The sequence below is a fragment of the Lontra canadensis genome, unplaced genomic scaffold, assembly GCF_010015895.1.
Source record: "Lontra canadensis isolate GAN:19392208 unplaced genomic scaffold, GSC_riverotter_1.0 scaffold6, whole genome shotgun sequence".
NCBI classification, from domain to species: domain Eukaryota; kingdom Metazoa; phylum Chordata; class Mammalia; order Carnivora; family Mustelidae; genus Lontra; species Lontra canadensis.
Window position 1 is genome coordinate 28295996 of NW_022631000.1, and position 17966 is coordinate 28313961.

Here is a 17966-nt window from a genome sequence, read left to right on the forward strand (position 1 = left end):
CAGCGCCCTTTTGGTACGGTTCTTCAACTATTCAGATTTCTGTGGGTCTTCAGTCACTCAAATATGCTTTTTATTTGATAAAAGTTCAGATAAGGATCCAGTTGTTTAATTCCTTGTGGCATTAAAGGGGGAGTGACTTCCAAAGCAAAAAGAAAGAATCCTCAAAAAGGCACATAGAACCACTCACTTCTGGTCTGTGAAAACCATTTAGTTTAGTTTGCTTTACCCTCAGAAGCAGAGGTGATGGGAGAGTAAGAGGTGTGGACCCAAGAAAAGTGTGGTGCTCAGGGAAAGTCAAAGGAGCCTCTGCAGCCCTACTCATCCTTTCTCTCCACACTCAGGTGCTGTCCTTGCACCTGGCACACCTACAAACTATCAAACCCTGATGTTACCATCTACATATGGGAGCCCTGAAGATATAAACATGAATACTTCTCTCATTATACAAGATGAGACTCACCATTGCCTCTAGTGTGACACCTCCCTGGGCCAAAGAAACGCCTAATTGCTCACAGGTTACCTGAGTCACAGGGTACCCTGACCCTCTAGCTGGGGGTGCTAGAGCCTGAATCATCCAACTTGTCTTTGCAGAAACTTGTTACTAACATGTCATTTTGTTTCTGTCTCTTTCCAACCTCAAGCTTTCCCTGCCTCACATCAATGGTGTGTCTTTGCTCCCTATACCTCTATACCCATACCCAAGAGGGCTCATGAGCAAAGGCAGAGGGAAGTTGCTTCTCAATCTTTCTACACACACCAGGGTCCATGCTCACATACAAGCGCACCCCATAATAAACACACTGGGACTCAGAAATAGAGTTGGTGGGAGAGCTGGCTTGATGCTGAACTATGGAGGGATGAAATGCCTTATAATTAAGGGATGAAATGCCTTATAATGAAATTCTACTGTCTTTCCCACTCAGAGAGGTCTCCCACTTGGAGACCAAGACAGCTACAGTAGAAACATTCTTCTCCAAGATTGTAACATTGGCAATCAGGACTCCCCACAAAACTTAGGGAACGAGGGCCCTTGAAGGTCATATAATATTCTCTTAGAGAATCAGAGCAAGATCCAGAAGGGTGGTAACCCTGCAAACTTTTTCAAGAACAGCAAACATACATAAAGTACATCAGTTTCTGTCCATTGAACAGACAGCAGATGATTATACTGACAAATGCTTTCTTTCAGCCTAAGTTCCTGGTCATCAGTGAAAATCTCTGGGGACATCTGGGTGGCTCAGTTAGTTAAGTGTCTGCCTTTGGCTTAGATCATGATTCCAGGGTCCTGGGATTGAGCCCCGTTTAGGGCTCCCGGCTCAGTAGACAGCCTGCCTCTCCCTCTGCCTGCTGCTCCCCCTGCTCATGCTCTCTCTCTTTCTCTTTCTCTGACAGATAAATAAATAAATAAATAAATAAAATCTTTTAAAAAGAAAGGAAGAAAGAAAATCTCCTCTAACCTCTATCCTCTATTGTCACTTCACAAGTATGTCATGTTCCCATGTCTGTGCTTTTCTTCTTATCTGCTATTTACTTTCTTTCCAAAGCTGTAGCCCTAGGCTCTGAGAGTTAAACAATTTGGGAAGTTTTGAGTTAAACAGGTTTTACAACAAGAATTCTCAGAGCTTATGCAATGTTAATGGGTGTGGTGACTCTTCAGGAAGATTTGTGTGCACTATTTCCCAGACGTGTTCAAAGAGGTCTCATAGGGCACCTATTTCGTTCAGAAGATGCTCAAGTCCCAGGCAGACACTGCTATCTCTTCCTCTGGTATGGGTTGACTTGTATCCCCTCGAAAAAGATATATTGAAGTCCCAATACTTAATACCTCAGAATGTGACCTTACGGAGGTAATCAAGTTAAAATGAGGTTATTAGGGTGGGCCCTGATGCAATTCAACTAGTGTCCTTCTAAAAATGGGAAATTTGGACACAGAGATGGATATGCACAGAGAGAAGTTTACGCGAAGAGATAAAGGGAGAGGTTGTCCTTTTACAAGGGGAGGAGCCCCTGAGACTTCCAGAAGCTAGGTGAGGAAAGGCCTGAAACAGATCCTTCCCTAGTACCTTCTGTGGGGGCATGGCCCTGCTGACACCTCCATGTTGAACTTCTGGCCTTTAGAACTGGGAAATAAATGTCTCTGGCTCTGAGCTACCCAATGTGGAGTACTTTGTTACAGCAGCCCTAGGAAACTAATATATCCCTTAGCATCCATTCTTCTAGCTGGGTGGAAGGTAAACCAGGTTCATTTTTTTCCTCTCTCTATTCATTAAATTTTTTTTTCAAATTTCTATGATCGGCTTAAAAACAACAAAAATACCCATTCTTCTCCTCTTCTATTGTAATGGAAGTATGCATTTTTAGCTAGGCAAATGGCCAGCTAGACTAGAGCTCACAAACTCTTTCAGTAAAGGTCTAGGTAGTAAATATTTTAGGTTTTGTGGAACAGATGTTTACTTTTACAACAGCCCATTCTGCCATTATAGCAGGAAGGATACCATAGAGAATATGTCAATAAATGAGCATGGCTGTGTTTTCATAAAACTTTATTTAAAAAAAGCAGGCAGCAGACCTGATCATTGAACACCTGATGTCTACTGGTCATTATTCTAGATGCTGGGAATACCATGGTGAGTAACATATTCAAGGCCTCTGCCTTGTGGAGCTTGTAAAATCTTGTTTACAATTGTGTCCTCAGCATCTTGTGCAGGGCAGGGCAGGTAGTAATCAGTCCAGAAATACTGAACCAGTGAGTGACTGACAGGCCCTTGGGTGAAAAGAGATGAGCCAAGCGTTGGGGTGGTAGGCCAGGGGGGATCTCTGGGCTCCTTGCGTGGTTAACTAAAGCCCAATAAAAGAATCTCCACTGGCAGTTTGATTCCTTAACAAGGCAAAAGCAAACCAACACCAGAGGGTGACTTTTTTTTTTTTTTTTTAAAGTAAGCTCCAGGCCCAGTGTAGCTCTTGAACTCATGATCCTGAGATCAAGATCGCATGCTCTGCCTACTGAGCCAACCAGGCATCCCCAGTGTGTCCTTATATCCATGTACAAGAATGATCATAGCCTCATATTTCCAAAGATACAGAAACTGGAAACAACCCAAATATCCACTAATAGAATCAATGAGTAAATCAACTATATTATTTTCAAATAATGGGACACTATACAGCAAAGGATGAGAACAAGCTACTGCTACAGAAGACAACAGAAGAATATCAAAACCACTGCAAATGGAAACGATCTACCCTCCAACCCCCAACTTGGACACTGAGGACTAAAACTCTACACTGCTCTAGCTTACTGTCTACAGCTTATAGCTTACTGTCTACATTTACTATGATTTTATTATTCCCTAGTCTCCATTAGCACAGTTTACTTACTATTCCAGGATACTCTTGCCCAGATGAATCACTTTATTGTTCATTATAGAACTTCCTGAAAGACCCATCATCTCTTCAATAGAAAACATCAAGAGTTGACACCTCAAGAGCCTTTGAAACGTTCACCTCAAAATCCTTGCCTTGCTTCTCCCACAGTCTTAAATGATATATTCTTATCAATCCTATTCAAATCTTCACGTTGAAAGACTCACCTAAACCAGAACCAAAATCTCAAATTTAATTCTGTCCTTCCCCTCCCGTGAAAGCTCATTCTAGGTGGTATTCTCCCTGATGGCAGGTAGCAACACATTCAGCTTTGTCCTCTGAACAGATTGTTCTGGTGATCTTTCAGGAGCCAGCATTCAACAACATAATGTTCAGTGAGAAAAACCAGACACAAAGAGAGCATGCCTTATTAGTCAATTTATGTCAAGTTCAAGAACAGACAAAACTAATCTATGATGACAGAAATCAGAACTGTAGTTACTCTGAGCGTGTGTGGCTGTGGTAGGGTACGTACTGCTTGGGAGAGGTTATGAGGGAGTTGCCTGAGCACTGGAAGTCCTATATCTTGATCTGGATGGTGATTAGTATGAATACATGTATGTAAAAATTCACTGAGCATTTTTGTGTGCATTTTATTACCTGTAAAAAAGTAATTTTTAATTTTTTAAGATTTTACTTCTTTGAGAGAGAGATAGAGAAAAAGACACAGGTACAATTATGGGGAAAGGGGCAGAGGCAGAAGGAGAGGGAGACGCAGACTCCCCACTGAGCAGGGAGCCTCACGCGGGGCTTAATCCAAGGACTCTGGGATCGTGACCTGAGCCAAAGGCAGACACTTAACCAATTGAGTCTCCCAGGTGCCCCGTAAAAAAGTAATTAGAAAGAAAAGGCTTAAAAGTTTAAAAATTTAACGTTGTCAAAGATTACCAGGAGAGCTGTGTAGTTCTAGAATTTCCTTTACCAAGGGGTTGCCTTAAACAATATGGAGTTAGGTATCCCATGAGATGCTAAGCTGGCTCCCTTGGTTTTGTTTTCAAACCTATAGGTACAGTCTACATGTGAGATGCCAGCGGCCATTGCAATTGGCCTTGAGTCCTGTGTATAAGTTAATAATATTTATATACATGGAACAGAGATGGGCATGGTGAGAATTAGCAAATGAAACATTTGACACAGAGTCTTGCACTCACAGGATGCAACTTGTAGACATAGACATCTTGAAACAGCCCCTATGTGGGAATGATAGTGTTGCTCCTATAAAAACCAGTGTGTGAAATGTTGCATAAGGGAACTCACCAGCCCTCTGTATTTAAGGACCAAGCTACATGAGTTGAGAGTACATACAGAATTGTGTCATCAAAATTGGGAGAGGGAACAGTGTTAATGGCCTTCATTCCCTTTATTTGTAAGATTCACCCATGTTTTCTCATGTATCCATAGTTTGTTCTTTTTAACTGCTGTAGGGTAGGAAAATGTGATTATATGTGGTGTATGTGTGCGTGTGGGGGGCGGTGCGTGCATGCATGAAAGGGAGAGAATTGATTGTTTAATCAGTTCCAGGAATTAACAAAAAATATCCAGCTTCAGGGACGCCTGGGTGACTCAGTTGGTTGGACGACTGCCTTCGGCTCAGGTCATGATCCCGGAGTCCGGGGATCGAGTCCCGCATCGGGCTCCCAGCTCCATGGGGAGTCCGTTTCTCCCTCTGACCTTCTCCTCGCTCATGCTCTCTCTCACTGCCTCTCTCTCAAATAAATAAATAAAATCTTTAAAAAAAAATATCCAGCTTCAGAAAGGTCATAAACAGGTTTCTTGAGCTGCAATAATTTTAAAAAGTGTCTACATTGACAAAGATGAACAGACACACAAAATATTTTGTGTTGAGAGGAAGAACCATTTGTACTAGCCTGGGGTGGGTGACAATTTCTCTATGTAGGATGCGTTGAATCATTTCCACAAACCATGCCAGACCATATATTATAAACCTGTTGTTAACCCTCCCTCTCATCTCAGAAAAGTAAAATGAGGAAAATTCGAGGTGTGCCTACAAAAACCCTGATAAAAGATCGATGCTCAAAATAAAAGCATTTCATCACTTTCATTTTTAAGAATGGAAAAACAGATATATAGTTGATATTTATAAAAATCTTATTTGGTAGCTAGACCAAGTAGACACCATGGACTTGGATTTCCCAAGCACAGACGGAAAATTATGGACTCCCTACCATATTTGTAGCCTGTGGTTCCTGCCTGCCTCACCTGGCCCATCCCTTTGGCTAATTGCCTGTGCAATTATTCTCCTGTGTTCACTGCAGAATGACTCCTCTGTCCACCCACAGGAACAATGGTTTTCTCCTACGCTTGGGGATTTTCCTTCAAAGACTATGGACTACTCCCTGAATGATTTTAGGAATGAAACTTTCTTTTCTCAAAAGTAATATGTGTTCACTACAGAAACTTTAATAGGCAGAGGTAGGCGAAATGAATCCAGACAAAAATCACCCAGAATCTGACCAATATTATTTCTTAGCGCTTGTGTATTATAAATATAAATAACATTTTATTGTGCTGACATTTTATCAAAACAGTTCCTCGTCGGACTTTGAAGCCCTTGTTATTTTTCTGGATATAAACACCACTCCCAAAATTATTCCTGGAAACTGAACATCCTTGGTTTGTTTGTTTGTTTAGTTCTTACTTTATAATCATGAACTTAACTCTACAATCTAGCTATTGGAGGGGAAAAAGGAAAATACAGAACCATAGACCTGCAGTGAGAGCTCAAAGATTATAGGCTATTTTGAGCAACTGGTGTGAAGAGGTACTCTCCTGAGCTACAGGAGGAATAGTCTGTTAGTTAAGAAAGCACACAAGTCGGGACGCCTGGGTGGCTCAGTTGGTTAAGCGGCTGCCTTCGGCTCAGGTCATGATCCCAGCGTCCTGGGATCGAGTCCCACATTGGGCTCCTTGCTCAGCGGGGAGTCTGCTTCTCCCTCTGTCTCTGCCTACCACTGTGTCTGCCTGTGCTCATGCTCTCTCTCTCTGTCTCTCTCTAACTAATAAATAAATAAAATCTTAAAAAAAAAAAAAAAAGAAAGCATACAAGTCAAATGTATTAGATTTGCCGACAGTCAGAAGTGGTGATCCTCTTGCTGGTTTTGCCATTCCTGGACCCAAACCCACCTATGCTTCCACAATATTCACGCCCTTTCTCACTTTGCCAAAGACTACACGCCAACCAGCCAACCACTCTGTCTTGGCTGCGCAGATGAGAAACTGGGAACTGTTTGGGTTGGGTCCAGCATTCGCCACGGACAAGATGCCCAGACCTGTGCGCTTCAGGATGAAATCCTCAACATCAACTTTGTTGCCGTAGATAAACCTGCCCCCAGCTCCGTGATGGCGTATGAGGTCATCACCCTGGCACAGAAATCCTGGAATAATCCTGTGAAATCAGGAAACTTTATAACCCAATCCTTTCTCCCCAGTGCTCAGAGCACGAAAGTTCTCTGCTGTCTTTGGCACTTTGCAAAGTTTTAAACACACACACACACACACACACACACAGGGCTAAAAAAGATATGCAAACCTTATAGAGAGTTGCTTTTCTGAAAAGTTGTAGCAAATTGCATACCTGTTCCCACTATAGATAAGTGTCAGAGGAAACATAGAAAGATCTCACATACCTACAAGAAACAAATTGTAGTGAAGGTAACACTCTATCAATTTCCTCAGACTTTAATCAGAGAGATTCCATGTATTTAGGTAGTTATTTATAAATTTGGTAACTATGGTGAATGGATACTCAGAGGGAACTAGCTAACCTTCAGGCCATGTGTGCTACTCAGGTGACTCAGAGTCTACAGGGATCTTACTGTTTTTATGTTGCCAGGTGATAATAAGCTGTTTCTGGACAATCTCTGAGGGAATTTCCAGTCAAATTAAGGGTTTGGAATATTATAGACCCAGAGTGTGGGCTATAAATATAAGTAAGCTAGGATAGAAGGTAATTTGTTTCGGCCGTTTCCCCTGGACAATGCCAATGACTGCTACTAGAGAATTTACAAACTGGTGGAAACTTTGAGTCACTCAAATTTCAGCAGTGGGATGGGATGACCGAGGGTCCCAGGGACCTGTCCAAGGCCCCCTCAGGTGGGTGGATAGACTGAGTCGGTTAGAGGAGACAAGACTCGAGCACCTGGGCAGACAGGGATAGCCAAAGAGGTACAGGGGGCCAAGGAGAGGAGCCAGAAAAACGTGGGTTTTCATGTTAGACGGACCTGGATTCATACCATAGTTTTTACATTTGTTAAAGATAGGCCTAGGGCATATTACCCAACCTCTCTGAGCTTTAACTCTGTACGGTGGAGATAAACACCACTTCCTAGGGCATGCTGAGAGATTACAGTGAAATAAATGTGTAGACCCTAACAACAGGGATTCCTGAGACGCTCAGTTGGTTAAGCATCTGCCTTCAGCTCAGGTCATGATCCCGGAGTCCTGGGATAGAGCCCCATATCAGGCTCCAGCTTGGCAGGGAGTCTGTTTCTCATTCTGCCTGCTGCTTCCCCTGCTTGTGTGCTCTCTCTCTCTCTCATTCTATCTCAAACAAATAAATAAAATCTTAAAAAAAAAAAAAACTAACTACAATAATTGATACATCAGAAGAACCCCAACAAATGGTTGCTGTTAATACTATCAGGATTAATCATAATTTTTTTTAAGATTTTATTTATTTGACACAGAGAGAGAGAGAGATCATAAATAGGCAGAGCAGCAGGCAGAGAGAGGGGGAAGCAGAATCCCTGCTGAGCAGAGAGCCCGATTCGGGGCTTGATCCCAGGACCCTGAGATCAGCACCTGAGCTGAAGGCAGAGGCTTAACCCACTGAGCCACCCAGGCGCCCCGTGATTAATCATTATTATTGCTGTTGCCTTTGAGGATAGATTTGGGGGTGGGGCAATCATTAGTACTGATCATTATACCTCTTCTTTGGATTTTCTATTTCAGGAGTTCTAATTTGGTGCCCAAGAATTCCCAAGAGGCCCATGTATAGATATCTGGTAGAAGGGTGTTAAACTCCAGTGAGAAAAAAATGTCAGTATTTTTAAACCTGTAATGAAAATGTACTATTTCCTCTGATCTGACTATATGCAATAGCTCACAGTAGTGATCATGGTTTGATGAATGAGACAAAATTACATATTATTTTTGTATCACATTCAAATTGTTGCAGGTTTCTCAAAATATCATTTCAATGGGAATCCTGCTTCAAAAGCACAGTTGTTCTAAGACCCACTCATTAGGCCACTGCTGGAACACATGTGATCTCTGTCTCCCCCTCTATAGATGTTAGGGTGATGGACTGTCAAGGTAACTGTACAATTGAAATAAACTAGCAAGGGAGAAAATGTCTGTGACCCTCCAAAAGGGCCTGACGCCTGGAGCATCCAGTAGAAAGGAGAGTTACATATGCGGTGTAATGACCTCAACCCCAAGTGATGCAGAGCAACAACAATGAGTGGATGGTAGAGAAAGGTAGATGAGGAGGGCGAGGATGAGGCAGAGAGTGGGATAAAACACCCAGAAGCCACAAAGCCCCCAGCAACAGGGGCTGGGGAGGAAAAATAGGGAGAAAAATGGAGGAACTTTAAATAAAGGACAATGAAATTAAACATGGTAGTGGATACTTTATTTTGTTGGATTTCAATCATCAAGTTTTGGGGTTATTTCCTCACGGTCCTCCTGCCCTTCCTCCTCCTCCCCCATTTTCCCATGATGTTGATTAACTGTTTTATTCCGTTTCCCATTTTTTCTTGTCCAAGTATCCAGGCCTTTTTTCTTTTTCAAGACATGATCCTTGGCACTTGTCTTTGAAGGACAAAAAGTTTTCCACGTGTTAGAGAAAGGTAAGATCTGGCAGGACTCCTGACAACATTGCTGGTGTTGACTCTTTCCTTTAGCCCGGGCATTCTCAACCAGCTGTCCTGCTTTGGGCAAATATCTGTATCTCGCAAAACTCAGAACAGTTCATAAAGGCCTCTTGTCAGAGATTGGCAGGCATATGAATGGGAAACACCATATAAACAGTGAAAAAAAAAACCCACATCTTTTCAAGTTGTTGGATTTTCTCCTTCATGGTCTTAAAAAAAAAAACCAGTAACTAGACATCTTCCATTTAATAAACCAATGCACATACAATAGAAATGGGAAAATTATATTTATCCTTATAATGCTTTTCAAAAACATTACTCAGGCCAGAGTTCATCTCAGCTATGCTGAGGACCGACCGTCATTCAGTCAATAAATGACCTCATTTGTTTTCACAGTCCTAAAAAAAAGTTTTGTTTGCTACGCTTGACATCACATGAAGATGCCAGTCTTTATACACATTTATAAAAGTAGAATATGTAAAGTATGATACAGTGGTACAAAGTTTTACAAATTAATACAAGTAGAATATATAAATTACAATGAAATAGAGGAAGGTTGTGGTTCTGTCTTGAGGTGGTTCTTTTAGCAGTCATATCGCTGTAAAGAAAATGAGATAGGCATTAGGTCACCAGCAGGCTGAACAGACGACGATGCCATTTTCGTCCTAAAATTTCCTGTTTGAAGCAGACATAAAGCAGGCTGATGTCAACTTCAGCTGAGAGCCTAGACAATGCTCATGAAATGTTTCCTAAACAAAGGACACCCATTGTCCTCTCTGAGGAAAAGCTGCAGGAAAGGGCTATGAAAACGCAGCTTACCAGTGTTGAGTTGGCTCTGAATGTGTTTGGGGTAGGTTTTTAATCTTAGGGATTTTTAGAGATAATGCCACAGGAGTTTCACCCAAGAGTGGGCTCAATGGAGGTAACTTTCCCGATTCAATGCTACCAAGTTACAGACTTGACTCATCTACACTAAAACACCTTGCCCTTTGAAAGTGTCTTTTGTCTGAGGAATAAAGGTAGCAGATCTGCACTGGCATTTCTGGGAAGAAGACATCCCTACTGTGAATTTCGGATGGGAAACCCAGTAGGACTATTTGCTCACCCCCCGACTCCCCCTACCCCCCACTCTGCCCACCCCACCCCCCAGCTCAGAGAGGAGGGTCACTCTGACAAACCACTGACAGCAGCTGTGGTCACTGACATATTATGCCTCTTTCCAAAAATGCACAAGGGCTGATGTCCAGCGGGGCCTCATCTAATTTAAACTCTGCCTTGTATGAAATTCAAGGTTAAAGATAGGTTACATTAAAGTAATTCTGAGAGGATTCTTCTCTGCCTCTCCTCAACCATACTGCCTGGAAACAACTCACACTGAAAGTTTCCCACTGTGTTGTTTTCTTGGAAATATGGCAAGCTCCCAAAGGAAATTTTTAATCTTGCTGTACTCGCCTGATAAGGAAAACTAGATTTTTATTTTAACTTCCCCTCAAAAATTTTAGAAAGTTTCCACTTATTTACAGCAAGGTTTTTCATGGTAGCAGTGGGCTTTCAGTTTTCATTAGGTTTTGTCTTATTTTAAGAGAAAGAGACCTTTCTCTAAGTGATTAGGAAAATAGAAATTAAGTTTCTGTTCACCTAATTCCGTTTTACAGAATAATGCATAAAACAAACAAGCTGGACTTCCATCAATTCATTAATACATGAGGTTTCTTTTTTAGGAAGATATAGAAACAAGAACTTTCCCTGCTACTAACAAATGCATACTTCTCTCTGAAATCATTTCCTCAGGAAACAAGTGCTTCCTGGTTTTCTTTCACCGTGAAAGGCTTTTGACAAGCTGCTATTCAAAGGTTACTAGTGATTCTCTGTGCTTAACTGTCGCGGCATTTTTGTGATGCCTTTTTAGGAAGGAATTGTAAGAGATGCAACAGAACAGCAAGTATTGCGTACAGGCTGAGAGCAGGGGTTGTGGCATAAGATGACGCAGGGTCCGAAGCCTGCTCCTTCCTGACTAAAGGATGGTAGACATATTGCTTAATCCCTGACTCATAGTGGCATCTGAAATGTGAGTGTAGCTGAGCACCTAGTGCAAGGACGTTGACTACTATTTGTGTACGCTAGTTGGGAACATGAGAGCAAACTCAGTTGTGTCTCTTTTCCTGGAGCCCGTGAAAGGGGTGGTGAGTTTGCTCTTGAAGGAACACTTTGTTTATGGACAGCATTTTTCTTATATACACTTAGCCAACTACAAAAAAACAAGATAACCCAGGGACTATGACACTCAAGGAAGCTTATTACCCAGAGAAAAACCATATGCTGTAAATGCTTTTGCCACAAAGATGGTATAAGGACAAATGCTGGTAAGTTGAGCAGCTTTTAATTTTGCCTTTTTTTCTTTCTGATGAAAACAATGGCATATGATAGTCATTGAATACCCCAGGACCAGGCTGTGACATTTTCACACAGTTTCTTACCTGTTGGCGAGAGCAGCAATAACCACATATTCCTCCCATCACTCCGTTTATTACTTGAATGAGACACAAGATGAATTCAATTCCACCGAGGGCCAAAAGGATAGAAAACAGAGAGACATTCCATTCAACAACATGTCTGGGTTCAATGCACTGGGACCATGTGGAGGTATCCAGAAGGTACCTGCGGATAAAAAAAAGAAACTTCTGTCCCATGACCACACCTAATGGGATGTCTCATAAGCTACTTTCTGTGTGGTGCTTTTTCGCTCAGAGAAAAAAGAAATGAATTAATTCATTGACCTGTATCAAATTTTTCTAGTCCAAGTCATTTCACAAAGTGAGGAATTTAGCCCAGGTCACGTTGCAATGAGAAACACAAAATTCAGCAAATATTACTGAGCATTCACTGTGAGTTAGACACTAAGCCCGGGCTGGGGGTATAATGATGAACATGGCATGGGCTTTGCCTTGGAAATGCAGAGACTCTAAGAGTGGAAACAAGATGCAATCGCTTTGTGACAGGTATACTGATCAGGTAAACCAAGTTTGAGGAAGGGCACATAACCTAACCCAGGAGAGTACCTGCTTATATAACTATTCCATAGGTCTGAGCTCCATGAAAATAGGAAGCAGAACTTTCATCATTGTATATATAACCCCTAGACCAGTATCTGGCACATAGTAGGTACTCAACACTTTTAAAAGTAATTGAGGGGCACCTGGGTGGCTCAGTGGGTTAAGGCTCTGCCTATTGCTCAGGTCATGGTCTCAGGGTCCTGGGATGGAGCCCTGCATCTGGCTCTTTGCTCAGCAGGGAGACTGCTTCCCCCTCTCTCTCTCTGCCTGCCTCTCTACCTACTTGTGATCTCTGTCTGTCAAATAAATAAATAAAATCCTAAAAAAAAAAAAGTAATTTAATGATAAATAATCTGCAGTCACTTTGAGAATTACTAGCAAACCATGCTGAAATCACGTATGACTGACTATACACACACACATAAGTCATATACATATATACGTGACTTAGGAGATTTTCTAAATACCTGAATATTCTTGCAGTCTGAAAAACTTCAATCTCTGATTATTCTCTTAGAATCTCAGCCTTTGCTACATCATAAAGCATGTGGATCCTTAATGAAATAGGATTCAATCATGTGGGAAAATCTGCAATTGACTTAATTCCACAAAGAGGTCTGGTATAAAACTCTTTTCTTACCAGTTTTTCTAAAACAGCAGAACAAAGGGACTTGGAATTAGAGACCTAACTTTGAAAGGCTCATTGAGCCAATCAGAAATTCAATTTGCTGATTTAAAAAAAGAATTCTGTCCTTATGACCCTGTCTTTCCGCCTATCAGTGGAGAAAAGAATTTGCCATTTTAGGACACAACGTAAAAAAATTTCTTGAGCCCCACTTGCCAATTGAACAATTAAACACCGGCTTGTGACCATTAGTTATTTCCCATACTGATCTCCTTGGACAGGTTGAAGTGAGGAATGATATAGAAGCAGGAGGTTTTTTTTACAGAAGCTGGGGTGGATCAGGGGAGGGGCATATGCTCAAACAGCTGTAAAAATGTTTAGTGATACTTGCCCTTCTCCTCGCATTCCAGCGACATTCATCATGATCACTTTTACAGGTGGGTTTGTACAGTAGTTTGTATGCCTGTGCATATGTGAATAACCAGTCTCTACTAGTACATTCAGTAGGTTCTGAACAAAGTTGAATCATGATCAATAACCATTTTGACCACCGAAATTTCAAACCCCTCTAAGTGCTAGTTTTCCTTCCGAGGCTACCTTGGCTGTATTCATTTTAAGTTAGGAGATAGTATTAACAGCTAACAAAGGCCATGGTCAGACTGTGTCAGTTTCTGTGACAAATACTTTATGTTTATTATCTCATTAATCCTTCAGACAACTGCCCCTGGTTTTATTTGACAAATGAAGTAACTGAAAAACAGAGCTCAGTCCACTTTATCCTGGTTGCTGAGGGAGAAATGCAGAGCTGGGACGGAATCCAGGTCCATGGAATTCCATATTCATGATTTATGAACTCCCTATATGCTACACAATTCGTGGGAGATAAACAGTCTTGATGATATAAAGGCAATCAAAATTCATTATTCATATTATTTTCACTCATGAATCTCATAACTAAGCTTTTCAAAACTCAAAGAAGGATGTCATTCATTCGTCATCATGTACATCAGTTTCTATCAGCTATTTCTGATCTCTCCTCAATAATGGATAAGAAAGAAGCATCAACATAAAATAAAAGACCTTAAATTATCCTGATGTTAAAGTCGTGTATCAGACCTGTCTCCTACGGGCTGATCACTTTAAATAAAGAGTTTGTTGTATGTAGTTATTCTGTTATACGTGAGTGTGTGTATGGGAGTTCTATGATCTACCCTGGACTTGGGTTAAATTCATATGCTTTCCATCCATATTATGTAACGATTCCAAAATATTTTCTTATAAAACAGTAAAATCAGCTAATCATTCTGGTATAGTGGACCCACTGTATGAGCACAAACTCTATAGCCAGGCTGCCTGGGTTCAAATCCTGACTGTCCATGTCCTTCCCAGCAATGTGACTTTGAATAAGTTCCTGCAACTCTCTCTGCCTCCTTTTCCTCATCTGTAAAATGGAAGCAATAGTGGAAGTCAACACATCCCTATTAAATTTATCCCTAACTTTATGATGAGGGCTGAATCAGGGAATCCATTAAAAAGCACGGAGAGCTTCTCCGGGTCGGGGATCCACGCTCTGACACCACCTGGTGCCTGAGCCAGTGCGAAGACACCTGGCTGAGCGGACAGACGCTCGGCTGACCACTGCCCGTCTAACCTGCTGGGTTTGCCCCTGTACCAGGCGGCGGTGAGAACGCGTGGCCCGACGGGAAACCATTACTCACTGTCCATCGGTGTTGGCAAAGGTGTAGTTCCACTGGCCCGAAGAATTAAGACATTGTGGTCCTTCCGCCAAGCCCAGGGCTGCCACGATGACACAGTAGCCAGATCCCGCGACTCCGATCAGAGCAGCCAGGACAGAAGAAAACATCTGGCGAGAGCAGAAAGGGAGGAAGTGAGCCTGCGAGACCCCGGCCACCTCCCAAGGACTGTTTCCACCCTGGGAGCTGGAACACCTACCGCGCATCTCTTGCCGCAGTTTTCGTGGCCACAGCCGCCGCAGCAGTCGTCCTCTTCCAGCCCGATGAACACAAATGCCGGCAGGAACATCTGGTTGCAAAACAGGGAAACAAAGTTCACCGCCTTCCCCCCAAATCGAAGCCTGTCATAAGGGTGCAGCTAAGCATCTTTTGCTAGAGTATATTTCTTTCTGACAGTAGTGGATGGCTTTGGGTTCCCTTGCCCAAGGCTCTCAAAGAATGTAAAATCAGAAGGAGCACAAAAGCCCTCTAAGTGGAGTGCCTGCTTGTTTGCCTGTAATGTGTCTTTAGGGTGAGCGTGCAGGACGGGATGACTCAAATAGCAACCTATGAAAGAGTTTCTTCTACAAGAGTTCCTAGCACTGTCCCTCAGCTCTGGATGAAACTCTTGAACTCTGTCTTCAAATCTGATTATTTTTCCCTCTTGCAAAACTTAGATGATACTAACAGTCTTTCATAGAATAACTGAAATTTTTCATAAATGGGAGAGATGAAGACACCATATAGTAAGTATGAACTGCTTCTTTGATGATACTATTTTACGATTGTGGCTTCACAATAAAGCTCTTTAAATAAAGTATGAAGTACTCTGAGATCAAAAGAAGCTTAAACAGGTGCGATGTTACATGAAGGACAAATGATTATGTGAACATGATAATAAAGCTTCATAATAATGTATTCAATTTAAATGTTATAATGTCTTTTCCTGGCTAAGAAAAATATTCTGTGTGGTACCAGCGATTCCATAAAATGTCTTTCTAGAACTCTCAATCCCAGCATTTAAAGTGGCAAACTTGAGTTCGTCCACATTCTTTCCATGCTGTGGTTGAAGTTAATACTTTCAGCTCCCAGGTTGGCAGGCAAATTCCTCTCACTTCAATTAAAAACAAACCTTGGAAAAAACAACACATTCCACTGTGAGCTTCAGACCCTGATCTGCTGCTAACTGTAGGATTTTTCCTAGACACCACACCCAGGATTACATAAAGGAGAAAATTTATAGTTCTTTCTGAATAGCAATGCACTCATAACTCATGATTTTTTTTTCTGCCATAGATGCCTGAGAATAAACAGCAGAGAATTTGGATCCAAAACTGTTGATTTGGACAGAGAACCAGCGGCGTCCTCCCCCCTCCCCGAGTAAATGTTAAATGCCCACCCCGTCCAGTACTAGAAACTCTAGAGTGTCTCAGATCTGATTTAAAAGCTAATATCTGTTTTCTAACTGTAAAGTAAGAGAGGATAGCAAAAAGGTAGTCCACTGTTAGTTGAAAGAGGATTTTGTAAACCGTCTAACAAAATTAATACACCAGACCTATCGCAACTTTTGTGTGATCTGCTTTCCAAAGAAGGACAAACAGAAATAACTGGATTTGGAAGGAGGCACTGTAGAAATATTTCCATGAGAACCCCTCATTAGCAGAAGAGAATAGTTTAAGCTTCTAATAATTCTGAACAACTTACCAGCAAGCCCCCTCCCACGATGCCAGAAAAGAACCACACGAAGCGGCTGAGATGGTTTTCAGAGGCATATTTTGTTTCCCCATTGGGAAAGTAAAGCACGATATTAGCCACAATGCAGAGGATGGCCAGCCACACCAGGGAATGTCCAATGCATCGTGCACATCTGCCGTAGCACATGGTGGCAGAGAGTCTGGGGCTTTCCCCCTTCCCTCTGCAGCTCAGCGAGGGCCTGAGTCAGAGGAGAGTGTGCCTGTCTGGAGAGAAAGCAGAAGCAGTTCTCAGCCCATTCCTCAATCTCTTAAATACTCTGAGTTCTTAGTCACTGAGTGGGTGAGGTACTTTGCTTTCATTGGTCCTGATCGCAGGCTCCCGTTGGGGTTGGTGAGGGGGGGAAGGCAGGGGGAATGTCCCGCCCTTCCGATGAAATCCTTGAGACAAGCGAAACCAGGGTAGGATGTGAGAAACAGCCTCAGTCATAGGCAAGGAAGAAAATGATTAATCTTCACCAAGACATTCACTGTGCTATTCCTTCACAGGACAAAGAACTGACAGGGGCGTCTGATACGACTTTCCAGTAACTGTCGAGCGTCCGCAGCTGACCGAGCCGGTGGAGGCTTTGCGAGGCAGCGAGCTGGGATCCTGCCCCACGCAGCTCTCTGGACAGCTTCCAGTTGGACGGCTCCGTGTCCACTTCCACTTTTACCCTGGCTTAATTCCAGACCTGGGGCTCTCCTGAGCCCCGAGCTTGTCTCCTTGTCTGTGAAAGAAGAGGGGCCGCCAGCCATGCCCCCACAGATTTGAGGAGGCTGTTGGGAACATTCCTGAGCCATCTTCTTTCCTCTGCCTACTGCGTGCTCTGCAGGACGGCTCCAACTGTCCAGCTTTCCCTGAGAGCTGCCTCTAACACAAATCTGGCACCAAAACAAAGGTGGTATTTGTCCACACAAAGGGCTCGGGCACCTTCTTATTCCTGAGGATTGCTCTCAGGCAAAGGGATCCTGGGAAGGGCCAAGGGAGGCCTAAAGCATCGGGAAAGGTTAAAAAGAAAAAGAAATTTAAAAAAAAAAAAAGGAAAGGAAAGAAAAAGAGAAAGGAACAGAAGAGAAAGGGACTTGGCAAGCAGAGCGGAGGTGGGGGGCGAGACAGAGAGAAACTGGGAAGAGTGGAGATGCACGGTTGTTGGTCAGGACTCAGGGTCTCCCCGTGGTCCACCAGCCAGCCCCTGAGCCCACTGTTGAAGGCTCCAAGATGAAGGCAGAGGAAGGGTGTTACGCAGACTTTCTTACGCAGCTGTCTTGCATCCTTGCAGAAGGAGGGGTCAGACTCCGAAGAAGTTCAGCCCTTGAATAGCAGGTTGTGCAGGCCAGATGGACTGGGGGAGGATGGGGTGACAGGTGGGGCCAGGACTAGAGGGGCCCTGTCCCCAGGACAGAAGAGGGAGTGAAGAGGCGAAAGGCCAAGATGGGGGGGTGTTAGTTCCGAAGAGGAAGGTGAGCAAGGCAGGGGGATCTGGGAGCTCAGGCTGCGGCCAGAG

At 42.9% G+C, this 17966-nt stretch overlaps 1 protein-coding gene and 1 pseudogene across 2 annotated transcripts; both read right to left on the bottom strand.

Moving 5' to 3' along the window:
- Positions 1-6499: 6499 nt before the first annotated feature.
- LOC116864781 lies at positions 6500-9153 on the bottom strand (annotated as a pseudogene).
- TM4SF1 (transmembrane 4 L six family member 1) lies at positions 9055-16758 on the bottom strand. 2 transcript variants are annotated; one of them, XM_032852460.1, is made up of 5 exons: positions 16433-16758; positions 14949-15038; positions 14714-14859; positions 11775-11975; positions 9055-9915 (listed from the first exon to the last, which is right to left on the bottom strand). In XM_032852460.1, the coding sequence occupies exons 1-5, from the start codon at positions 16607-16609 to the stop codon at positions 9768-9770; spliced, it is 762 nt and encodes a 253-aa protein (XP_032708351.1). In that variant the 5' UTR covers positions 16610-16758; the 3' UTR covers positions 9055-9767. The 2 variants fall into 2 exon arrangements, with proteins under 2 accessions (XP_032708351.1, XP_032708350.1); XM_032852459.1 differs by having other exon boundaries at positions 11795-11975; positions 16433-16753.
- Positions 16759-17966: the final 1208 nt, after the last annotated feature.